The 27822-nt window shown below is 34.5% G+C and overlaps 1 protein-coding gene across 9 annotated transcripts in view; it reads right to left on the reverse strand.

Annotated features, from left to right (window-relative positions):
- SOX6 (SRY-box 6) overlaps positions 1 to 27822 on the reverse strand; it is a 691286-nt gene that overhangs the window by 267415 nt on the left and 396049 nt on the right. For all 9 annotated transcript variants that reach the window (XM_029207695.1, XM_029207704.1, XM_029207698.1 and 6 more), the window contains one exon: positions 728 to 817. In XM_029207695.1, the coding sequence (XP_029063528.1) occupies positions 728 to 817 (90 nt within the window). The remainder of the gene's footprint in view (positions 1 to 727; positions 818 to 27822) is intronic.

Below are 27822 nucleotides of genomic sequence, written 5' to 3' on the forward strand. Positions count from 1 at the left end.
TGAAATCTGATTGAGATTAATCAACCTACAATCCTATGGGCAGTTAATAACAACCACAGCTTTCCCTCATGAGGACTTTCTTAAGTGCCAGGCAGTTTTAAAAGCTTTACATATACTAATTCTCTTAATGAGCCTATGAAGTAGGTATTTTTATTATCCTCAGTTTAGATACAAGGAATTCAAAACATAGAAAGCTTCAGTGACTTGCCCAAAATCACTCATCTAGTAACTGACAGAGCCAGGATTTGAACAGGTAAACAGGCCTCAGAATCCAGCCATAAACCATAAACAGCACATTCTATAAAATCCTTTTTGACAGTTACTACAGCTGACCCTTTTTGATCAGAAGAAATTCAAATCAGTGATTTGGATTCATCAATTAAGCTAGTATTATGATTTCAAAAGGAAGGATTAAAATTATCTTTAACTTAATTTGTTCATCTTTGACATAACCTTTTTTCTTTTTCATACTTTTTGTTCAGTAAACTAATGAAGTAGTTTATCCTATAAGTTATATGTTTATAGACTAAAAAAGAAAGGGTAAAACTTTCGTTCTATAAACATCACAAAAGAATAAAGTTCAGGAACACACTATACATTTACCCTCTCAGATATAAACAAATATTAGAGGTAAGAATTTAATGTTAGGGCACAGAAGATAAGCAAATGTGTTGTGGAACAAAATAATATTTCTACATTGATATGTTTGATATTCTGTACATTGTACCTTTAATTTCTCCGAGAAGTTCACTGGTATTTAATCTTTCCATTTTTTCCTTCCAATCTTTCGAAAGTAGTTTTTCCATGCAGGAGGAATCTATTAAAATAAAAAAGTAAGTATTAAAACTATTATACATGTATTTGATTAGTATTAAAATATTACAAATACAGAAGGCTGTGGAGTTTATGGAGAAATTCTGTTATTCAAAAATAAATGATTAAAGCTATTTTTTGTTGTTGCTGTTTTAACCCTAGGATACAGGCAATTATATTCCGTTATCTACTACAAAATACCATAACTAAATTTTTTTTGGCTGGAAGATTATTTAAACTATTCCCACGAAAAAAAAGATAATGCTCAATAATCTTATCTTGGTATTATAACTATAGTTAATTAATATTCAGCCAGCATTTATCACTTCTTAGACCAATTGGACAGAACAAGGGGCTTTTTCATACAAGCTTAAGTTTAGATATTATTCCTTTCAAACCAGGTGATGTTTTTTAAGTCCAAGCAAAATTCATGTGCTATTCAAGGAAGAATGATAAATCTTCAAAGGAGAAGAGACCAATCGACCTGTAACTACTTAGTCCTTAAAAAAGAAATAAACATATGGCAACTTTTGTAAAATACCCATTTAGAGTAAAATGCAAAGAAAATAAAGTCATGATGTCCTCTGTCCCCCAGTAATGAAAACAGTTAAAACTTTTCTCTTATATAAAAAGAGACGCATGATCTTTTCAAGAAAATCCTTATTTAAACGCTGCTTGACCTGTTGCATTTCTAAATAGCATTTCTAAATAGCATACTAGATTACACTTGTTTCTATTAAGATTCATAAAGTTTACAGAAGTTTAAATTTTAGAATGTTCTAATAATTAGCAAATTTTTATCAATGAGTTATTTTTTTCTCTCTGTTCAGATGGATTTGCAACTGGAGCTACTGCTTACAACTATTTACGTGTATCTTTTAAGCCTCAAATCTTAACAAACAGGCCATGTTTCCAAAAGGGAAAGCAGATTTAAATACTCAATCCTCAGTGCAAAGAATACTCCCATTAAACTTTAACATTCCAAGTGTCAAAATTCTGATAACTCCTTTTTAAAATTATATTTAAAATAATTACTTCAATTCCAAATGCCTTTTCTCTCCCATATCAGTACCTATCTCTTTAGCATTTTCCCTTTCATTTTTTCTCCAACTTCTAAATCCTCCTTGAATTTTTCAGAATGACAGTAAGGTCAAGATGGATCTGAAGGGTTTTAGAAACTAGATAAGCTTTAAAAAGAAGACAGTGAGCCCCAGGTAAGAGATGAGAGGACCACTGCATGGTTAGAAAGTATTGGTGAAAACAATTAACGTTTGTTCGTGACATGATCAATCAATCAAGGAATGGATAGAATCCAGATCAGTATGTTGGGAAATCGCTGATGAAGAACAACCATATTAGCTCTCTATCACAGAAGCTAAAGTTCTTTCTAAATAGAAGTCAGCTTGATTCTATTAAGTGAAAGCTCCCTGCTCCTTCCCTTACTTCTTCCCTTCTTTCCTTTCCTCCTTCTTTCCTTCCAGTCTTTCCTATTAATTATTTTCGTAGGCTTCAACAAGTGACCTACCACTGTGATTAAAAACTGGATTCTGAGTGACCTGCTAATAGGGCCTATATGCATATGCGTATGTTCAGTTTGTATTTAATTTTCAAAACGTTCTCTTGTTACTTCTATTTTAAATTCAGAAACAAGGTGTATACTTCGTTCCACACATATTTTGTTTTTATGCTAAAGTCATAGAAAAGATAATACTAATTTGAGAGTTAAGGAGCAAAATCTTCAAAGCCATGCCTATCAGAGATTACTTTTTCTCAAATCAGGTCTAAATTTCTGGATATAACATTAGACCATGTATAAGAATAATCAACAAAATGTCTTCAACTTCCTACCTTACTCAGTTTTGTTACTTTTTTTTAACCTTTTCATACATGTTATAACATTGTACTAAACTGATAATCACTGATATGAACGCTAAAGCATAACTTGTTTGGTTAAAATTTGAGTTGAGTGCACATATTATAATGGTCAAGACAAAAATCCCAATTGACTAGTAATGATCCAAAATTCACAGCAAGTTCATAAACAAGGATTAGATACACACTAAATGTAAAACAGGCTAAAATATGTCTCTCATTTCTATTAATAGACCTGAAATCTTTTAGAGCTCCAGAAAAAGAATGCTGAAACTTCATGGGAGAAAAACAGAACTATATGGACAACAAGAATATACACTTCAAACATTTATCAAATAAGTTTGAAGACACAGCTTTACATAAAAGCTAATCATTAATAAAATGGTTAATAAATTCAAAACATTTCACATTCCTATTAGAAAATTAATTCTCACCATAATGCTGAGTTAATCTAGCTATATGAGTTCCCATTTCAGTAGAAGACACTGAGGGAAAAAACATAAAGCAGGCTTTGCAAGTCTATATTTATAGCCCATGAAAATATTTAGTAACAATCACTGATTGCCTTTATCTACAGGACAATAAATGTCACTACATACAACTTTATCAGCATTTAATCTCAATTCTGGGAGATTCCAGGAATATTCAAAACTGTGAGAAGGTCTCTTGAAAAACTGAGCTTTTTCACCTAATTATCTGTCTGCCAGACCTCTAAGGGCATACATACCACAATTAGTACTAAACACAACCCACACTGTAATGTGAAACAAGTAAGGTGAGGGAAAAAGACCAGAAGATGCAGTACCACAAGATGTACTAAAATGCTACATATGCAGAGGATACTACTGCCTCTACCAAGACGTTTCTGACTTGAAATGAGGAAATATATGCTAAAGTTAAAAGTGAAATTTTATATTTTCAAATTTCCCACTCAAAACAATATCCAGGTAAGGGTAAAAATGAACGGTATTCATCCTCCTGTGCCACATACGTCAACTACATTAACAGGACACTAGCTTTACAGAGGCGATTCATCATATCAGACTTTGCCCCTTTCTGATCATGCACAAATGCAAAAATCAAAGAGGTCAAGATAAGTAAAGAAGTCCAGTTTGCCTTATGTCCACGCAAAGAGTAAGCCCATGTTTCAATTCAGTACTTATGCAGGATTCCAAATGGAAAAAAAAGAACTAAACATCACCCAGATATTCTTGGATAACTCTACACAGATAAATATGCCACAGTCCTCAAAACAATGAAAAGATATACAGTATATTTTATTATCTGAGTTTGACTACTCAAATTTTAGTATTTTGACTGAGTTGTTTTCAGCTAAACAGGAAGAAACTACATACCTTTTGGAAATTATAGTATCACAATATTACAGTATGTGTCACGGTAATATGTAGATATTAAAAATGAATGTAAGCCATAACACTTCAGTATAAAGTGGAAAATGCCAAAATTAATTCCTCTTACTTTGAAAGAATTAGTGTCCATAAATCAATACATATTCAATGAAATATGAGGGTTTATTATATTTATCTTGTCTAATTTTTGTAAATAGTGTGATAAAAACAGGACTGAAAAATCGAGTTGCACTTCAATTCTTGCTTATTTTTAATCAAGGATGTAAAGGGTTCTGATATGTTATAAATTAATTCTCAATTGCATAGCTTTTGTTTTTCCTTTTCCTCTGCAAATTTAAGTTTTTCTATTTCAATAACCTTTTTCTAAGGAAAAAAGGAAAGATATCATAATGGATTGCAAAGCAAAGTTTCTGCTTCCTAAATACCTAGGTTTCCTAAATACCTAGGTTTCAGGCCAGGTAAGTCAGGAATGCTTTATCGTGCTAATAATTAATTTTTACAGTACAAGGGAAATTTGAAGTGAGAGTATGTGAGATATTTATTTCCTAATCTATATGATGATATTTTAGGAACAATTGAAAATTATTCCTAGTTAAACAAAGCTGCAGCAGTGTTAACTACTATTCTGAGCAAAATAAAGGGTCAAAGAGAGTAAGTAAAGAAATCATCATTAAAATTAAATCATGGGGGAATGGGAAAGGATAATGGGAAAAATTTTTTATCGTACTTTAAAACAATTTACCTGTGAGTAAACACTTATCATTATTCCCTTTACCTCAAAGTGATAAAGTTAGAAATGCTGAAACATTAGAAACATGACATAGAAAATAACTTTAAAATACCTTAGTGAGAAACAACAATGACTACTCCCCCTGTATACAGATCCTACTGTTTTATTAACTTTTTTAAGAAAATATTAAAGCAACCCCTTTTATTTTTACCACAGGAATCATAAATTTCAGAAGCAATAAATTTTTTATGTATCCAAACAATGATAACTTATTAAAAGTATCCTTGACCTTGGTTTACAACTAATTCTGACAATATATATTTATATCCCTGCTGATCATCAATCTCACATTTTTCATTAGGAAACAGAGATGCACATGCCAGTTACTGTACATTTTTCCACAGTGACGAGTGCTCCACAATACAGTGGGATAAAATTGGAGCTTGGAGAGCTTGAAGAGCACTCTTAAATTTTAATTAAAACCCTCCAAGCTCACTAAAAATAATTAGACACAAAAATGTGCCAGTTTTATTTTGAAGTCACTATAACGTACAAAGCACACTCCCTGACGACTGCTCATGCTCTCATTCTCTCTCTCTCTCCCTCTCTCCAATGAAACAACTGATTTTCCAAATACGAACAAGGCGGTATAAATAGAGGCTGTTTTCAATCCTGCTCTTCATGCTGGGAAGCTGACAGAAAAGACAGTAGAGTGGGTTTTTCAGACCGCACCAAATGAACCTAGAATAACTTGCCTAACCAAGAGTTCGAATCACTGACAAACTCTAGATAAAATTCAGTCTTCAAGGAACACCACGGGTTATATCACTGATCTTTTTTGATCCAAAAGCCAAACCTTTAACCTCTTAAATGTTTTTGCTTTCTTAAAATATCTCATACAATGCTATATTCCATCCTATTTTTAGCTAAGCAGCAAGAGAAAGCATGCCTTTCCCATACAGCAGGGCAATGATATAAACATCAACACAGATGCTCTGCCAGGAAGAGCTGGACTTCTCAAGCACTTGATCATTAAGGAATGCACCAACTGTTTTGGATAATCTCGTGCCAGCTCCCCTTTTGCTCCACACTCCCCTCTGGGAGTGGCCAAACTTGTCCTGATCTTAATTTTTCATTTTACTCCTCCATAGCCTCCCCCCATCCCCAAAAAGATGAGAAATGGCATTTATGCCTAGCAATGAAAAAGTAGGCTCACTTCCCCAAACAGACCAAAACTTTCAAACAATTAACCCTCCCCTCTTCTTTCAGATAAATTACTAAGTATAAAATGCAATCTGTTTCCTTTGTTTATTCAATATGAACAATTTGTAAATGACTCAAGGATAAAATTCAGAAAATGTTGTGCTAAATTAGAACCATTATAAACATGCTAATGACTCAATGCTTCAGTAAAACACGCATGATCGGCGTGAAGAAATAGATTTAGTTCCTGTGAAATTCTGTTGTGCTGCTTTAAAACGATTTGGTCATTAAATCAGATATATTCCTTCCAGGAAAAATGTTAATTCCACAACCACTTTACTAGATAATATACTGTGAGTGTCTGTGTGTGTGTGTGTCAATGGGAGCTATTGAAAATGTCATTAGAACTGTTAGATGCAAGATTTTGACATGTTCATGAGGGAGAGAAAACCCCACATTTGAAAGCTGCAGGAAATACACATATAGATATCATCACACTGGGTGCAATATTCTCTCTTTGCACTGTTTTGATCCACCAAAGTCTGATAATTTTTTATAGGGACCCCTTAAAATTGGCATTTAACATACATTCATGGAAGTCACATTGTTCTATATGTGCAGGTAAGAGGTATCTCTTTCATCTGCTTTCCAAAGCTGCTTAACACCTAAGACAATATCAGAAGGATCATTCAAAACCAAATTCCTCTCCCATATCTATCAAAGTACAACTGCTACCTACCAATGCCAATATGGAAAAAGAGGGAAATATCCAGCAGGTAAATCAGAGGCTCACAGCCTCCTGCTGTAGCTGAGACTTCAGTGATCACTAAGACCAAAACCCCATTTCAGAAATGAGGAAACAGAGTCAAGATAAGGAAGTCACTTGCCTTGCCCGAGGCCAAACAGTTGGCGACAGAGCCCTGACTCGAGTTCAGTGCTGGTTTTACTGAAATGACTATTTAAAGCATTATTTGAACATCAGTTTTAGTCTCTACGATGCAGCATTCAACAATAGAAAATGAATAATTACATCTATTATTAATTGCTTCAGATATGAAGTGAAGCACTCTAGTTCTTTAGAGAAGGGTGCTAAAAATTCGAGGTATTGTAGTGAAAGTAAATAGCGTTCAACAGCCAATTCTCCCATACATACTCCATTACGTTAGTCTTCCTGTTCCTCCATATTTCATTTTCTATAACGCCTTATCTGTTTTGAACTAAGAGCTTTCTTTTCCTGAAGTCATCCACTGAGGAATAGCTAAGATGCTGCTTAAAAATACTCTTGAACTCGAAAAGTAATTCCTTCCAAATTATATTTTATTTCATGTACAAGAAGTAAGTGTGCAGCCTGACACTATTTTCTGCTGCTCCATTGCCAAAGGCTAAGGTATTCAAACCATATGACGTGGGACACTGCTCTTTGGGTTCTACAAATGGTTGACTTCATTTTTACTCTTTCAAATACATATTTAACTGCTTTTTAAAAACTTTATAGAACTGTGAAAACAATAATTTTTGTGTGCCCACTGTGTCCTACAGTACTTCTTTTGATTTCTTTGGGGAAATACTGCTGAATGCCACTATTGTCCTGATGGAGTTGTCAATCACAGGGCTTTGCTGTCTGCATCCTACTGCTCCTCTCAGCCACACAGAGAAATTTGACCCAGTCAGAATTCTCTCCTGGAACTATCTGGAAAGGCTCTCTTATGCTCAAGTTGAAAGCTATAAGTATGTGGGCCAGGGATCAATCGTCATGGACATTCTCCCTGGCACATGGAGAGAGTCTGTATGCAATAAGAATGAATGAAACCAAAAATACTAAGCAAAGTAGAGAGGAGCGGATAGGAAAAGACAGAGGGAAAAAACAACCTTTACATCATGTTAGCATACTTACATCCCCAAAGAGCTAAAGCCAAATTCTGCTCCTGGGATTCTTCATAATGTAAGCCAATATATTCCTGTTTTTGCTTACACTATTTGAGTTGGGTTTCTGCCAGCTGTAACTTACCAAAAAAACCTAAACAACAAGAAAACTGAAACAAAAACTGTCATACACATTCAAACGTGTTATGTTCCAAAGTTTAACACACTGAAAATCACCAATGCATTAACTTGTACTACCAGAGTAAAACATTTATTATGCAAACCTTGAAATAAGCCTCTTGCTATATTGAAAGATATGCAACAATGTTAAGGTAAAATACTATAGGACTGATATTTACAATTATTTAGCTATCTGAATTAGAATTTTCTGAACATGAGGCAACCAAAAGAAAATACAGCAGAAATAAGGTAGAAGCTTAAGGTCATTAAAAACAATAACAACAACTCCCATCTAAGATCAACAAGCCCCGATTTCAGTTTCGTGTTCATCAAAACAGCTTCATTGTTCTGGTCAGTTGACTTCATGTTTAAAATTATAAAAAAAAATTTAAAAATAAGATTTGGGCTTCCCTGGTGGCGCAGTGGTTGAGAGTCCGCCTGCCGATGCAGGGGACACGGGTTCGTGCCCCGGTCCGGGAAGGTCCCACATGCTGCGGAGCGGCTGGGCCCGTGAGCCATGGCCACTGAGCCTGCGCGTCTGGAGCCTGTGCTCCACAACGGGAGAGGCCACAACAGTGAGAGGCCGGCGTACCGCAAAAAAAAAAAAATAAGTTTTTACTGATAAAATATCCCTTCCTATATGTTTTATTTATGTATTGGCAATCCATAAGAGATCAATTTAAGATAAGGTTATACTCAAGTTGGTTTTAAGGGTCCTCCATAATCTGGCCCTAGTGATTCATTTCCTATTACTTTTGCTACCTGAAACTCTTCATTCTGTTCAAATGAATTCACCAAACATACCTCCCTCTTCTGTACATGTCTTGTGTTTTTTCACTTCCACACCTTTGATCATGACATCCTCCTGATACTAATGTCTCCCCACTTCTTAATGCTTATGAAAAACCTTCCTATTCTGTGCTGCCTACATTAAATACCACCTCCTCAATTATGCCTTGATTTACCACTTGAAGCATAAATTCTCATCCTCTGAAAAGCAAAGTAGCACTTGCTGAGCACACATTATCTCTCAGGCACTGTATTTTTTACATTTTTTTCATGTATCAACTCATTAACTCAATTTCATAACTCTTCTACATCTACCACTGCTATTACTTACCAGTTTTACCACCATATGATTAGATATATGGTCAAGTTCATACTATATTACCTAACTAAATGTTAAGTTCCTTGATGGTCAGGGAACGTTTCCAATACCAATTTGTGTTCTTCCATATTACTTAAGCTCTGCACATAGTAAGTACTAAAACAAATTCTTTAATATGCTAAAGAAGATCACTGTGTGTGTGTTAAGGAGTGACAGAACTACTTTTTTATTAACTATATTGATAAATAATTTAATATACATCATATAATAAATGCACCCATCTTAAATATGTATTTGATCAATTTTGTCAAATTACACATTCATGTAGCTGCCACCACAAAGAAAATATAGAACATTTCCAAAAAGTTATTGTATGCTCCCTTTCAGTCATTTATCCATAATCCTAACCCAGGCAACCACCGATCTGACTTCTATTGCTATAGAATAATTTTGCCTACTCTTGAATTTTATAAAAATGAAAGTATACAGTATGTACATTTTGGATATGAATCCTTCCAAATAGCATAAAAATTTCGAGATTCAATCATGTTGCAGCATGTATTAGTACTTTGGTCCTTTGTGTTAATGGGTAGACTTCCATTGTATAAATACACCACAAATTGTTTATCCATTCATCTGTTTTTGGACATGTGGGTTTCTCCCACTTTGGGGCTATTATGAAAATCCATTCATAAGTCTTTTTATAAATATACATCTCTTTTTTCCCTCTAAAAAAGGAATTTCTTCTAAACGTGGGGTCATTATAGGCCTGACTTTATAAGAAACTGCCAAAAAGTTTTCCGAAGGGGCTGCATCATTTTACACTTCCACCAACAATGCATAAGAGGGTCTAGTTGCTTTATACCCTCATTAACACTTCTTAGCGTTACTACTTTAATTTTAGTCATTCTAGTGAGTGTATAGTGGTATCTCAGTGTGGTTTTAACTTACGTTTACATTTCCTCAATGACTAAAGAATAAAATATACTTTCATGTGCTTATTGACTGTGTGTATATCTACTTTTGTGAAGTGTTGTTCAAATATTTTACCCATTTTTATATTTAATCATTTGTCTTCTTTTTAGCGAGTTTTAAGTTATTTATATTTATATATGCTTTATAAATTACATATTTATACAATTATATATATATAATATATATATAATTTATTACATATACATAAGTTATTTATGAATATAAACAGATACATATCTTTTATATATTTATATGCATTGTGAATATTTTTACCTAGTCTGCAGTATGCCTCTTTATTTTCACAGTGTATCTTTTGAGGATCCATTGTTTCTTAATTTGATATCATCCAATTATCAAGGTTTTTTCTTTATGATTAGTGTTTTCATCTAAGAAATCTTTACCTACACCAAGATCACAAAGTATTCTATATTTTCCTCCAGAAGCTTTATATTTTAGTTTTATATTTAGATCTGTGATCCATTCTGTTATTTCGTGTGCATAGGTCTATTTCTGGATTCTCTGTTCTGTTTTACTGATCAATTCATTATCCTTATACCAATACCAAACTGTTTTGATTACTGAGCTTTATAGTAAGTCTTGCAATCACATAGAATTAGTCCTCCATGTTTGTTCTTCTATTTCAAATTTGCTTTGGCTATCCTTGGTCCTTTGCATTTCCATTTGAATTTTAGAATCAGCTTGCCCACCTCGCCCCAAAAAAACACCTTGGATTTTATTGGATTTGCCTTGAATCTACAGGTCACTTTCATCCTTTATTACTTTTAATATAAATATTGAAAGCTATGAATTTCCCTCAAAGTACTGTTTTAATTTAATCCCACATATTTTGTTAGGTTATGTTTTCATTATCATTCAGTTTAATATATTTTACAATTTTCCTTGTTCTTTTTCTTTGTTATATGGTTTAGTTATATGTATGTGGTTTAGTGGCCAAACATTTGGGATTTTTAAAATTTTCCTTTTGTTATCTATTTGTAATTTATTTCCATTGAGAACAAGGAATATACTTTACATAATTTCAGTCCTTTTATGTTTATTGAGACTTGTTTTATGGCCTAGCATATGCTTTATCTAGTGAGATTTGAATACACACTTGAAATGAATAACTATTCTGCAATTTTGAGTGTAGTACTCTATCAGTGTCAGTTAGGTCAAACTGATGGATAATGTTGTTCAGGTCTTCTATATTCTTATGGATTTTCTTTTTTTTTTTTTTCAAATTCTGAAAGAGGAGTATTGAAATCTCCAACAATAATTAGATGGGAGACTTGTCTTTTTTTTCTTTCAGTCTGTCAACTTTTGCTTCATGTATTTTGAGCCTCTGTTTTTAGATGCATATACATTTAGAAACGTTATGTCTTCTTGACGACCTAGCTCTTTAATCATTATGAAATATCTTTTTGATCTCGGGTAATATTCCTTTTCCTGCAGTCTACTTTTATATTAACATAACCACTCCAGCTTTCTTATCATTAGTGTCTGCATGGTGTATCTTCACCCATCCTTTTACTTCAAACCTATCTACATCTTTATATTTACTGTGTTTCTTGTAGTCAGTATATTAATTGATTCTTGGTTTTTAATCCAATTTGATAATCTCTACCTTTCAAAGTTAGAACAATTAGTCCATTTACATTTAATGTAATTATTGTTAATAGAGTTTAAGTCTACCATTTTGCTTTTTTTTCTATATTTTTCATCTGTACTTTGTTCCTTTTATCCTATTTCCTTGTCTTTTAATTAATTTAACTTTTTAGAATTAATTTATCTCCTCTATTGGTTTATCAGTTATACCTCTTTATTTCATTATCTTATTGGTTGGTCAAGAATTTATAATATGTATCTTTAACTTACAACAGTCTATCATCAAGTAATATACCATTTCAGATACAATGTAAGAAACTTAAAAATGCTCCATCTTTTGTGCTATTGTTGTCATACATGCTACTTTTACATGTTTTAAACTTCATAATAAATTGTTACTGTTTTTGCTATCGAGCAAATTATAGCTAAATTAATTATTAGAAAGTATTAGAAAATGCCTTCAGATTTACCATTTTCAGTACTCTTCATTTCATTTTAAAAACCTAAGTTTTCATCTAGAATTATTTTCCTCTAGCCTGACAAAATTTCATTAAAATTTTCCATAGAGAAAGCTTGCTGGCAGTAAATTCTCCAAACTTTGTCTGAAATGTCTGTATTTCACCTTCAGGTGAATATTCAGGTGAAGAATATTTTTAATAAATATAGAATTCAAGGTTATTTTTTTTCTTTTAGGACTCCAAAAGATGCCATTGCAATGTCTCTGACTTTTATTTTTTCTGATGTGAAGTCAGGGATAATTTCTATCTTTGTCCCACTATAAACAGTGTATCTTTGGCCACTTTTAAGATTCTCTTACATTAGTTTTCACCAATTTTATTTTGGTGTCCTTTGATATACATTTTTCTTTGTGTTTATCCTTCTTGGACCTAGAGATTTATATTTTTGACAAATCTGGAATTTTTTCAGCCATTTTGTCTTAAAAATATATATATATAAATCTGGTCTATCCTCTCTAGGTACTCTAATTGCACATGATACACCATTAGTTCTTAATGGTGTATTTTTTTTTTTCCCTGCCTTTTTTCTCTCTGTGCTCCAGTCTGGATGGTTTCTATTACCCTGTCTTTAGTTTAACTAATCTTTTAATGTACAGCTAATTATTTGCACTTAAATTCTTCAAGTACTTTTTTTAATTTTAAGATATTGTATTTTTCACTTCTTGGATTTTTAAATTTTTTATTTTATTGTTTCCATTTCTCTCTTCAATATTTTCCTTCAATCCTTGAGTATATCTATATGGTAATTTTAAAGTCATTATCTGCTAATTCTAATATTATCTGTGTAATTTCTTAGTCTCTTTCTATTGACTGATTTTTGCTTCTTCATATGTCTAGTATTTTATTGTATATTGGGCAACAAGTATATTATATTGCTGAGTGTTTGGAATTTGTTCTTTTCCTTTAAATAGTATGAATTTTCTTCTGGTGGGTATTCATTTACTCACAGATCATCTGATCATTTTGAGGGTTTTTTTAAGCTTTGTTATGGTGGGGATAGAGTATCATTTACTCTGGGGCTAATTATTCTTATTCCAGATACGGCTTTTCTGGGTCTCCACTGAATGCCCTGGGTGTTTAATGAAGACATTGCATTGGAGAAAGTTGAAACTTAAATGTATCCCTATAATGTACGAACCATGATAGTTTTGCAGTTACTAGTTTTTCTCTTCCAGGTGGTTGTTCTTTGCCAAGCTTCTTGTAGTCATACTCTATTCATGTATTGGGTTGGCCAAAAAGTTCATTCGGGTTTTCCATAAGAGCTTACGGAAAAACCCAAAAGAACTTTTTGGCCAACCCAGTAGTATTAGTATTCAGCAAAAACTCAAGAGGACTCCTGATAAGACTTGTGGAGTTCTTTCTCTGTACAGCTTTCTTCACTCTCAGCATCCCCCCTGCAAATTATAGCCACTGCAGTTTCCCCAAACTCTGACCCCTGATTGTTCAGGTCAGTGAGGTTGCCTTATAGTACTTGGGTTGGTTCTCCTTGTATCAGGCTCTGCTAAATGCCACCAAGTAGAAAGCCAGGATAATTAGGGCTCAGTTTGTTTTTCTTCACTCATAGATTATAGTCTCCTGCTTCCTGATTTCTAACTTCTTAAAACAGTTGCCACATATAGCTGATCAAGATCTCTTGTTTATATTAGTAGATTGAGTCTACTACCACTTACACATTTATGGCAGAAGCAGAACTACAATATACTTTTCAAAATAATTTTATCACAGAAAATCATTCTCTACCAGTTCCTTTTTTGAAAGATAGTTTAGGGGTTTTTCCATTAATTTCATATTAATATTTTGGCTTTTTATAGGGGCATGGGCAACTAATCTTCATAAAGGATTTTGAATGTCAGTTTTTTTTTAACATCTTTATTGGAGTATAATTGCTTTACAATGTTGTGTTAGTTTCTGCTGTATAACAAAGTGAATCAGCTATAGGTATACATATGCCCCCATATCCACTCCCTCTTGCGCCTCCCTCCCACCCTCCCTTATCCCACCCCTCTAGGTAGTCAAAGAGCACCGAGCTGATCTCCCTGTGCTAAGCAGCTGCTTCCCACTAGCTATCTATTTTACATTTGGTAGTGTATATATGTCCATGCCACTCTCTCACATTGTCTCACCTTACCCTTCCCCCTCCCTGTGTCCTCAAGTCCATTCTCTACATCTGTGTCTTTGTTCCTGTCCTGCCCCTAGGTTCATCAAAAACAGTTATTTTTTAGGTTCCATATATATGTGTTAGCATACGGCATTTGTTCTACTCTTTCTGACTTACTTCACTCTGTATGACACATTCTAGGTCCATCCACCTCACTACAAATAACTCACTTTCATTTCTTTCTATGGTTGAGTAACATTCCATTGTATATATGTGCCACACCTTCTTTATCCATTCATCTGTCGATGGACACTTAGGTTGCTTCCATGTCCTGGCTACTGTAAACAGTGCTGCAATGGACATTGGGGTGCATGTCTCTTTTTGAATTATGGTTTTCTCAGGGTATATGCCCACTAGGGGGATCACTGGGTCATATGGTAGTTCTATTTTTAGATTTTTTAAGGAACCTCTATACTGTTCTCCATAGTGACTGTATCAATTTACATTCCTACCAACAGTGCAAGAGGGTTCCCTTTTCTCCACACCCTCTCAAGCATTTACAGTGTGTAGATTTTTTTTTTTTTTTTTTTTTGCGGTACGCAGGCCTCTCACCGCTGTGGCCTCTCCCGTTGCGGAACACAGGCTCCGGATGTGTAGGCTCAGCGGCCATGGCTCACGGGCCCAGCCGCTTCACGGCATGTGAGATCCTCCTGGACTGGGGCACGAACCCGTGTCCCCTGCATCGGCAGGCAGAATTTCAACCACTGCGTGACCAGGGAAGCCCTACTGTTTGTAGATTTTTTGATGATGGCCATTCTGACTGGTGTGAGGTGATACCTCATTGTAGTTCTGATTTGCATTTCTCTAATGATTAGTGACAATGAGCATCCTTTCATGTGTTTCTTGGCAATCTGTATGTCTTCTTTGGAGAAATGTCTATTCAGGTCTTCTGCACAGTTTTTGATTGGCTTGTGTGGTTTTTTTTTATATTGAGTTGTGCGAGCTGTTTGTATATTTTGGAGATTAATCCTTTGTCAGTTGCTTCGTTTGCAAATATTTTCTCCCATTCTGAGGGTTGTCTTTTCGCCTTGTTTATGGTCTCCTTTGCTGTGCAAAAGCCTTTAAGTTTCATTAGGTCCCAATTGTTTATTTTTGTTTTTATTTCCATTTCTCTAGGAGGTGGGTCAAAAAGGATCTTGCTGTGATTTAGGTCATAGAGTGTTCTGCCTATGTTTTCCTCTAAGAGTCTTATAGTGTCTGGCCTTATATTTAGGTCTTTAATCCATTCTGACTTTATTTTTCTGTATGGTGTTAGGAAGTGTTCTAATTTCATTCTTTTACATGTACCTGTCCAGTTTTCCCAGCACCACTTATTGAAGAGGCTGCCTTTTCTCCATTGCATATTCTTGCCTTCTTTATCAAAGATAACGTGACCATAGGTGAGTGGGTTTATCTCTGGTCTTTCTATCCTGTTCCATTGATCTGTATTTCTGTTTTTCTGCCAGTATCTCCAGTTCCGTTTTTCTTTCTCAAGGTTGCTTTGGCTATTTGGGGTCTTTTGTGTTTCCATACAAGTTGTGAAATTTTTTGCTCTAGTTCTGTGAAAAATGCCATTGGTAGTTTGATAGGGACTGCACTGAATTTGTAGATTGCTTTGGGTAGTATACTCATTTTCACACTGTTGATTCTTCCAATGCAAGAACATGGTATATCTCTCCATCTGTTTCTATCGTCTTTAATTTCTTTCATCAGTGTCTTATAGTTTTCTGCATACAGGCCTTTTGTCTCCTTAGCTAGGTTTTTTCCTAGGTTTTTTGTTGCAATGGTCAATGTGTTTCCTTAATTTCTCTTTCGGATCTTTCGGCGTTAGTATATAGGAATGCAAGAGATTTCTGGGCATTAATTTTGTATCCTGCTACTTTGCCAGATTCATTGATTAGCTCTAGTAGTTTTCTGGTAGCATCTTTAGGATTCTCTATGTATAGTATCATGTCATCTGCAAATACTGACAGTCTGACTTCTTCTTTTCCAGTTTGGATTCCTTTTATTTCTTTTTCTTCTCTGATTGCTGTGGCTAAAACCTCCAAAACTATGTTGAATAATAGTGGTGAGAGTGGGAAACCTTGTTTTTTTCCTGATCTTAGAGGAAATGGTTTCAGTGTTTCACCATTGAGAACGATGTGGGCTGTGGGTTTGTCATATATGGCCTTAATTATGTTGAGGTAGGTTCCCTCTATGCCCACTTTCTGGAGAGTTTTTATCATAAATGGGTGTTGAATTTGTCAGAAGCTTTTTCTGCATCTATTGAGATGATCATATGGTTTTTATCCTTCAATTTGTTAATATGGTGTATCATATTGATTGATTTGCATATACTGAAGAATCCTTGCATTCCTGGGATAAACCCCACTTGATCATGGTGTATGATCCTTTTAATGTGCTGTTGGATTCCATTTCCTAGTATTTTGTTGAGGATTTTTGCATCTATGTTCGTCAGTGATATTGGCCTTTAGTTTTCTTTCTTTGTGACATCTTTGTCTGGTTTTGGTATCAGGGTGATGGTGGCCTCATAGAATGACTTTGGGAGTGTTCCTCCCTCTGCTATATTTTGGAAGGGTTTGAGAAGGATAGGTGTTAGCTCTTCCCTAAACGTTTGATAGAATTCACCTGTGAAGCCATCTGGTCCTGGGCTTTGGTTTGTTGGACGATTTTTAGTCACAGTCTCAATTTCAGTACTTGTGATTGGTCTGTTCATATTTTCTGTTTCTTCCTGGTTCAGCTTTGGAAGGTTGTGCTTTTCTAAGAATTTGTCCATTTTTTCCAGGTTGTCCATTTTATTGGCACATAGTTGCTTGTAGTAATCTCTCATGATCTTTTGTATTTTGGCAATGTCAGTTGTTACTTCTCCTTTTTCATTTCTAATTCTGTTGATTTGAGTCTTCTTCCTTTTTTTCTTGATGAGTCTGGCTAATGTTTTATCAATTTTGTTTATCTTCTCAAAGAACCAGCTTTTAGTTTTATTGATCTTTGCTATTGTTTCCTTTATTTCTTTTTCATTTATTTCTGATCTGATCTTTATGATTTCTTTCCTTCTGCCAACTTTGGGTTTTTTTTGTTCTTCTTTCTCTAATTGCTTTAGGTGCAAGGTTAGGTTGTTTATTTGAGATGTTTCTTGTTTCTTGACGTAGGATTGTATTGCTATAAACTTCCCTCTTAGAACTGCTTTTGCTGCATCCCATAGGTTTTGGGTTACCATGTGCTCATTGTCATTTGTTTCTAGCTATTTTTTTATTTCCTCTTTTATTACTTCAGTGATCTCTTGGTTATTTAGTAGCGATTGTTTAGCCTCCATGTGTTTGCATTTTTTTACAGTTTTTTTCCCGTAATTGATATCTAGTCTCATACCATTGTGGTCGGAAAAGATACTTGATATGATTTCAATTTTCTTAAATTTACTGAGGCTTGATTTGTGACCCAAAATATGATCTATCCTGGAGAATGTTCCATGAGCACTTGAGAAGAAAGCATATTCTGTTCTTTCTGGATGGAATGCCCTATAAATATCAATTAAGTCCATATTTTCTACTGTGTCGTTCAAAGCTTCTGTTTCTTTATTTATTTTCATTTTGGTGATCTGTCCTTTGGTGAAAGTGGAGTGTTAAAGTCCCCTACTATGATTGTGTTACTGTCGATTTCCCCTTTTATGGCTGTTAGTATTTGCCTTATGTATTGAGGTGCTCCTATGTTGGGTGCATAAATATTTACAATTGTTATATCTTCTTCTTGGATCGATCCCTTGATCATTATGTAGTGTCCTTCTTTGTCTCTTGTAATAGTCATTACTTTAAAGTCTATTTTGTCTGATATGAGAATTGCTACTCCAGCTTTCTTTTGATTTCCATTTGCATGGAATATCTTTTTCCATCCCCTCACTGTCAGTCTGTATGTGTCCCTATGTCCGAAGTGTGTCTCTTGTAGACAGCATGTATACAGGTCGTTTTTGTATCCATTCAGCCAGTATGTCTTTGGGATGGAGTATTTAATCCATTTACATTTAAGGTACTTATCAATATGTATGTTCCTATTACCATTTTCTTAATTGTTTTGGGTTTGTTTTTGTAGGTCTTTTCCTTCTCTTGTGTTTCCTACCTAGAGAAGTTCCTTTAGCACTTGTTGTACAGCTTGTTTGTTGGTGTTGAATTCTCTTAACTTTTGCTTGTCTCTAAAGCTTTTGATTTCTCCTTCGAATCTGAATGAGATCCTTGCTGGGTAGAGCAATCTTGGTTGTAGGTTTTTCCCTTTCATCACTTTAAATGTGTCCTGCCACTCCCTTCTGGCTTGCAGTGTTTCTGCTGAAAGATCAGCTGTTAACATTATGGGGATTCCCTTGTATGTTATTTGTTGCTTTTCCCTTGCTGCTTTTAATATTTTTTCTCTGTATTTAATTTTTCATAGTTTAATATGTGTCTTGGTGTGTTTCTCCTTGGATTTATCCTGTATGGGATTCTCTGCGCCTCCTGGACTTGATTGACCATTTCTTTTCCCATGTGAGGGAAGTTTTCAACTATAATCTCTTCAAATATCTTGTCAAACCCTTTCCTTTTTTTCTTCTTCTTCTGAGACCTCTATAATTCGAATGTTGGTGCATTTAATGTTGTCCCAGAGGTCTCTGAGTCTGGCTAATGCTTTATCACTTATCTGTTCTTCTGCCTCAGTTATTCTGCTATTGATTCCTTCTAGAGAAGTTTTAATTTCATTTATTGTGTTGTTCATCATTGTTTGTTTGCTCTTTAGTTCTTCTACATCCTTGTTAAAAGTTCCTTGTATTTCCTCCATTCTGTTTTCAAGATTTTGGATCATCTTTACTATCATTACTCTGATTTCTTTTTCAGGTAGACTGCCTATTTCCCCTTCATTTGTTTTGGCTGGTGGGTTTTTACCTTGCTCCTTCATCTGCTGCGTATTTCTCTGTCTTCTCATTTTGCTTAACTTACTGTTTGGGGTCTCCTTTTCACAGGCTGCAGGTTCGTAGTTCCCATTGTTTTTGGTGTCTGCTCCCAGTGGGTAAGGTTGGTTCAGTGGGTTGTGTAGGCTGCCAGGTGGAGGGTACTGGTGCCTGTGTTCTGGTGGATGAGGCTGGATCCTGTCTTTCTGGTGGGCAGGAACATATCCAGTAGTGTGTTTTAGGGTGCCTCTCTGCTAATGGGTGGGGTCATGTTCCTGTCTTTCTAGTTGTTTGGCATGGGGTGTCCAGCACTGGAGCTTGCTGGTCCTTAAGTGGAGCTGGGTCTTAGTGTTGAAATGGAGATATCTGCGAGAGCTCTCGCCGATTGATATTATGTGGGGCCGGGAGGTCTCCGGTGGTCCAATGTCCTGAACTTGGCTCTCTCACCTCAGAGGCTCAGGTCTGACACCAGCTGAAGCACCAAGACCCTGTCAGCCACATGGCACTCTTGCTTCCAACAGACCCTGCAGGCAGAGACCCAGGAGACTGACTGATGTGGTAGGAATTCTCACCTCTGCTGGCTTCTGTCAGGTGTCCCAGCATCTCTTACTGCAACAGCTTTGGGACAAGTAGTGCCCAGCCAGTAAAGTTGCATCCCATTCTCATCTCAGCTGTTGGGTAGGAAGAAATTGCCCTCTACCCTTCTAGCTTCTTCTGGCTGGTCAAAATGGCTGAAACTCTCACCTTAAATACCATCTTCTACTAAAGACAAAATAGGGTGTCACAGATTTTTATAAGGCAGAATAGCAAGCCATAATATCTCTCTTTTAGAATAAGAGAATATCAAAGCTAAAAAAGCTACTGGAAAATTTACTGGTCAACACCCTCATGCTATAAACAGAGAAACTGAAGCCTAGATAAGGAAAGTAATTTATTTAAGATCATATTTTGTGACACAAACCTAAAACACAGGTGTCCCAGAGCCCACTCTGCTGACAGTGAACACAAAGAGAACTCTCTTAAATTCTATCTCAATGTAGCACGCTTATCATAGTTTCAAAGATATACACAAGTAGCTGATGAGTGCTTTGAGCCCTTAACTACTCCCTGCAAAGCAGTATAATCAAGCAGTTCAAAATGGAAAGCTGGATAACCACTAAAAGAATCATAGAAGACCGCGTATCAATAAGGTCATAGAGAAGGAAAAATAAAATAATAAAAAAATACATGATTAATAAAGAAGACAAAAACTGAGAAATAAAGAAACAAAAACTAGATGGACAGGGAAAACAGAAAATACATTAAAAATGGCAGACTTAAAATGAAATATCAGGAATTATATTAATATAATAGGGCTAAATATGACCAATTTTAAAAAGATAGTCAAAGTGGGATGAAAATCAGAACCCAACTTTAGGTTGTTTATAACAGAGAAACATTAAATATAGGACACAAAAAGATTAAAAGTGAATAGATAAAAAGGGGTATATCATACAAACACTAGCCAAAAAAAAAAAAAAGCTGGTATAGATATATTAATATCAGATAAATATACTTTAAGGCAAGCCATATCAATAGAGATAAGGACGGACATTGAATAATGATAAAAGGATCATTCTAACAATCCTAAAGCTAGTAAAATCAATAAGATAAACCAGCATATCTCCATAAAAAATTAGGCATATCCCCAATCATAGTTGAGATTTTAACATAGGTCCCTCAGTAGAATAAGAGAAAAGTCAACAAAAATACAGAATAAGCAATATGATCAACTTACATTAACTAATTGACATATTTCAAACTCTACCCCCCAATAACTGTATAATATACATTCTGTTCAAGTGCACATGGAAATTACTCAAATAGACCACATGTTGAGGAACAAAGCAAGTCTAAGCAAATTTCAAAAACTGAAATCATGGAGAGTATAGTTTCTGACCACAATGGAATCAAAATAGAAATAGGTAATAGGAAGATAACTAGAAAATCACCAAAGCAGGATTTAAACAACACACTTAACTAATCTATGGCACAAAAAATTAATCACAATGAATATTACATAATATTTTGCACTGAATTATAATGAAAATCTGACATCTGAAAATTTTTATGTCAGATAATGCAGTTATTAAAACTTAAAATGCAAATGTTACAAAAGCAGAAAGGTTGAAAATAAATTACCTAAGCTCCATCTTAATCTAGAAGAAGTACACCAAATAAACCCCCAGACAGGGATGATGAAAAAATATCTGAAAGCATAAGTCAATGAAATAGACAACTGTAGTAAAATACAGAACAAAATAAAACTAAAAGATGAACCTTTGGCAAGACTGATCAAGTAACAGGGAAAACAAATGATTAACATTAGTAATGAAAAAGGAGACATCACTATATATTACTATAGATACTATAATAATAAAATGGATTGAACAACTTTATGCTAATAAATTTGAAAGTTTAGATAAAAAAGAAACATTTCTTTTAAAAAACACTTATTAAAATAGAAAACCAGAATAGTTCTTTATCTACTAAAGACAATTAATTTATAATTAAAAGCCTTCCCATGGAGGTGCTCTAGGCCCTGATTGCTGCACCAGTGAATTTTTCTGAACATTCGAGTTAGAAATTGTACAATATTGTACAAACTCGTCAGAGAATAGAGAAAGAAGAAACACTGCCCAATTCATTTTATAAAGCTAGCAAAACCTTGACAAGTACATTATAAGAAATCTACAGACCAATCTCTGTCATAAACATAGATGCAAAAATCCTCAACAAAATATTAATAAATTTAATCCATGAATATATAAAAAGGACCAAGTGGGAATTATTCCAGGAACACAAAATTGCTTAAAGATTCAAAGACCAATCAATATTATGTACCTTATATGAAAAAGGTGAAAAATCATATGATCATCACCATAGATGCAGATAAAGCATTTTATAATATTCAATACTCATTCATGATTTTTAAAAAAAGAGCTCTCAGCAAGCTAGGAACAAGAGAATACTTCATATTTTGATCATACACCTACAGCAAACATCATTATTAATGCTGAAACACTGAATGCTTTCTTCTGAGTTCAAGAACAAGACAGCAATACCTATTACCCTTATATTCAACATCATCCTAGTAATCCTAGGTAGAGAGATAAGATAAGAAAAAGAAACAAATGTATATAGCAGACTTCTGGTTTCCAGTCCAGCATGTAAGGAGTTTAGAAATTGTCACTGTCTTCTAACAACAACAATTCAAAATCTGAACAAACTGAAAAATCAATAACTCTTCTTGGATGCATCAGAGAAGTGAGGTCACATAGCAAATCAATGCTCCAAGTACTGGAGAGAAGGACAAGTGGATACAGAGATTCACAAATTACAAGAGCAGAAACTCATAAGCAGGAACTTCTATGGCAACCAGTGCCAAGGCAGGAAAATTTAAACTGTAATTTACAAACTAGTGAAGGCTTGCCATGGACAACTCAAACTTAAAAATTCCAGGGAGACCCAGTTATAGTCTACACTTTTGTGAGTTTTACCTCCAGGTGCTCTACCAGGTCTTCACAGTGAATACTGGAGAACGATCCCCTTGTGCTTCCAGTGGGGAAAGAGGAAAAGGAACCATTTTGAAATATACCAGAGCATTCTGTTCTTAACAAGGCCTACACTCAGGAGAAACAATTTTTACCAGAGCTTAACATGGTAGGGTTTATCAGAACCTAACCTACCTGGGAAAGTGAAATACTCAACTCCAGCTTCCTCTAGCTTTCCATGTGGGAGAAGGAAAATACTCAACTCCAGCCCCCTCCAGCCAAAGTGTCCCACCTAAGGGGGGAGGGAAGGAAGGAGAAGCACTAGTGAAGTTCATGATCCAGGGCCACAGGGTCACCAAAAGACTAAGGGCTAAGGAATGCTTTCCCTCTCTCCCCCTATACCTCATTGTTAAAGGCCTATTTACCTTTAGTTATTTACCTATTAACCTTTTAGTTACCTTTACTAAAGGCCTATTTACCATAGTTCTTTTTATCCCATACATCATGTCTTCCTTTCAACAACAACAACAACAAAATTGCCAAGTATACTAAAAGGCAAAAAATAGAGTTTGAAGAGATTGAATAGGCACCAGAATCAGAGTCAGATATGGCAGGAATGTTGGAATTGTCAGACCAGGAATTTTTAAAAACTGTGATTAATATGCTAATGGATTTAATGGAAAAAATAGATAATATGCAAGAACAGATAGATAGTGTATTCAGAGAAATGGAAATTCTAAGAATCTAAAAGAAATGCTAGAGATCAAAAACACTGATACAGACATGAAGAATGCTTTTGATGTACTCATTAGTAGATGGGAACAATCTGAGGAAAGTCTCTGAGCTTGAGGATATGACAACAGAAACTTCTAAAATTGAAAAGCAAAGACTGGGAAAAAATTAGAACAGAATATTCAAGAACTATGGACAGGGCTTCCCTAGTGGTGCAGTGGTTGAGAGTCCGCCTGCCGACGCAGGGGACACAGGTTCGCGCCCCAGTCCGGGAAGATCCCACATGCCGCGGAGCAGCTGGGCCTGCACGTCCGGAGCCTGTGCTCCGCCAACGGGAGAGGCCACAACAGTTAGAGGTCCGTGTACCGCAAAAAAAAAAAAAAAAAAAAGAACTATGGACAACTACAAGGTGTAACATATGTGTAATGGGAACACCAGAAAGAGAATAAAGGGAGAAAGGAACAAAAGCACTGTTTGAAGCAATAATGACTGAGAATTCCCCAAAATAATGTCAGATACCAAACCACAGATACAGGAAACTCAAAGAACATAAAACAGAATAAATGAAAAAAAAAAAAACAACAAAAACAAAACGAAACCAAAAAAACTAAGCCTAGGCATATAATATTCAAACTCCAGACGATCAACGATAAAGAAAAATTCTTGAAAGAAGCCAGAGGAAAAAAACAACTTACCTATATAGAGAAGCAAAGATAAGAATTACATCAACTTCTCAGAAACCATGCAACAAAGAAGAGAGTGGAGTGAAATATTTAGTGTTGAAATTAAAAAAAAAAAAACTAAAATTCCATACCCTTCAAGACTATCCTTCAAAAATGAGGGAGAAAGATAAACTTTCTCAGGCAAAAAAAAAAACAAACAACAACAACAACCCTGAGGGAATATGTTGCCAGTAGACCTGCCTTGCAAGAAATGTTAAAAGAAGTTCTTCAGAGAGAAGGAAACTATATAGGTGAGAATCTAAGATCTAAACAAAGAAAGGAAGAGCACTGGAGAATAAGTGAAAGTAAAATAGAAACTTTTGTTTTTCTTATCTTAATTGATCTAACAGATAAGTGTATACAAAATAATATAGCAACAATGTACTTGATTATGTGTGTATGTGTATATATACATAAGTATACATGTATGCTTATGTGTAAGTGAAATGTGACAGATTACATTAATTGATTTTTAAATGTTGAGCCAGCCATGCATACTTTGTGGATAAATCCATACATACATAAGAGTATATTATGCTTAGGTATAAGGGAAATGATAGCAATGATACAAGGGATGGGAGGGAGGAACTAGGAATATTTTGTTATTATAAGGTACTTGCACTACCCATGAAGCAACATAGTTTTATTTGAAAGTAGACTTGGATTAGTCATAAATGTATATTGCAAACTCTAGGACAAATACTGAAAAAAATCTTTTATAAAATGAGTATAATTGATATTCTAAGAAAGGAAACAAATGGGATCATAAAATATGCTCTATTTAAGCCACAATGTAGAAGACAAAAATAAGAACAAAGAACAAGGATAACAAACAGAAAACAGTACCAAATACAGTAAATATTAATCCAACTATATAATAATCACCTTACATGTCAATGGTCTAAATATGCTAATTAAAAGATAGAGATTGTCAGAACTGATGAAAAAACAAGACCCAACAATATATTGTCTAAAAGAAACACACTTTACATATAAAGACACATATAAATTAAACGTAAAGGGATGGAGAAAGCTATATCATGCTAACACTAAGCAAAAGAAATCAGAAGTAGCTATATTATTTTCAGACAGAGCAGATTTCAGAGGAGGAAAATTATCAGAGACAGAGAGGGGCATTACACAATGATAAAGGAGCCAATACTTCAAGAAGATATAATAATCCTTAATGTGTATGTGCCTAACAGCAGAGTGTCAAAATACACGAGGCAAAAACTGACACTGCAAGGAGAAATAAATTCACTATTATAGTTGGAGACTTCAATACCTCTCTATCAGAAATGGACTGTTCCAGCAGCAGAAAATCAGTAAGGATACAACTGAACTCAACAGCTCTATCATTCTGGATATAATTGACATCTATAGACTACTTCATCGAACAGTAGCAGATTAAACATTCTGTTCTCCTGGGCTTTGATTGAGATTGCTTTGGACCTAGATACAAGCAATGAAGAAGTGGAATTTGAAATTTAAAACACAGTGCATTCACATTAGCACCACAAAAAAGTAAATATTTAGGTATAAATCTAACACATCTGTTTAAAATCTATATGAAGAAAACTACAAAACTCTGATGGGAAATATCAAAGAAGAACTAAATGGAGGGATATTCCATCTTTTTGTAGGGTTTTTTTTTTTTTAAATCAAGTTGAGGAAGTTCCCCTCTACTCCAAGTTTGCTAAGAGTTTTTATCATGAATCAATATATTGGATTTGGTAGAATTCATCAGTGAACCTATGTGGGTTTTGTGCTTTAAAAGGTTATTAATTTTTATTTGATTTTATTAATAGATATAGGTCAATTCAATGTTTTTTCTTCTTGTGTGCATTTTGACTTCACTATACCCAACATCCTTTCAACAAACCATGCTAGAACAACTGGACATCACATGTAAAAAAACTGAATCTAGACAGACATAAAACTTACACCCTGAAGGTTTAACTCAAAATGAATTATTGACCTAAATGTAAAATGCAAAACTATAAACTCCTAGAAGATAGCATAGAAGAAAATCTAGATGACCTTGAATAGAGCAATGACTTTTTAGATACAACACAAAAGTCATGATCCTTAAAAGAAATAACTGACATACTGGACTTCATTAAAATTTAAAACGTTTGCTCTGCAAAAGACAATGTCAAGAGAATGAGAAGACAAGCCACAGACTGGGAGAAAACATTTGCAAAATAATTATCTGATAAAGGACTTTTACCCAAAATATACAAAGAACTCTTAAAACCCAACAGTAAGAAAATAAACAACCTGATTTAAAAATGGATAAAATACCTGGAAACAGATACCTTGCCTGAAAAGACATACAGATGGCAAGTAAGCATATGAAAAGATGTTCAACATCATATGTTATTAGGAAATTGCAATTTAACACACAATAAGATACCACTACACACTTACTAGAATGACCAAAACCAATGCACCTCCATGTTCACTGCAGCATTATTTTCAAGAGCCAAGACATGAAAGCAACTCCATAGATGGATGAATAAAGAAAATGTGAGACAGATTATATACATATAATATATATACATATATACGTGTATACATGTGTGTATACATATACACATAATATATACCTATATGTACATACTATGGACTATTATTCAGCAATAAAAAAGAAATCTTGCCATTTGTAACAACATGGATGGACCTTGAAGGCACTAGGCTAAGTGAAATAAGTCAGACAGAGAAGGAAAGGAACCCTACCATCTCACTTATATGTGGAATCTTAAAAACAAACAAAAAAATTAAACAAACAAATTGAGCTCACATATACAGAGAACAGATTGGTGGTTGCCAGAGGCAGGGGGTATGGTGTAGGCAAAATGAGTAAAGGGTGTCAAAAGGTACAAACTTCCAGTTATAAAATACATTAAGTCTTGGGGATGTAATGCACAGAATAATGACTATAGTTAATAATACTGTATCATATATTTGAAAGTTATTAAGTTTTCATCACATAAAAAAATTTTGTAACTAAGAATGATGAATGTTAACTAGACTTACTGTGGTGATCACCGCGCAATATATACAAATATCAAATCATTATGTTGTAATCTGAAACTAATATAATGTTTTATGTCAATTATATCTCAATTAAAAAAAACAAGGCCAAAATCCAAACTCGATGACACCAAATGCCAGAAAGGAAATGGAGCAACAGGAACTTTCATTCATTGCCAGCGTGAATGCACAATGATAAAGCTTTTTGGAAGACAATTGGGTGGTTTCCTACAAAACTAAACATACTCTTAACATATGACCCAGCAATTTCACTCCTTGGTATTTACTGAAATGAACTGAAAACTTATATCTACACAAAAACCTGAACATGGATGTTTATAACAGCTTTATTCATAATTACCAAAACGTGTAAGCAACCAAGATGTCCTTCAGTAGGTGAGCGGATAAATAAACTGTGGTATATCCAGAAAATGGAATTTTATTCAGCGATAAAAAGAAATGTGATCCAAAGCCATAAAAAGACATGGAGGAAACTTAAATGCATATTATTAACTGAAA

This window comes from Monodon monoceros, unplaced genomic scaffold, assembly GCF_005190385.1.
Source record: "Monodon monoceros isolate NGI ecotype Baffin Bay Population unplaced genomic scaffold, NGI_Narwhal_1 Super_Scaffold_7, whole genome shotgun sequence".
Classification (NCBI taxonomy): Eukaryota; Metazoa; Chordata; class Mammalia; order Artiodactyla; family Monodontidae; genus Monodon; species Monodon monoceros.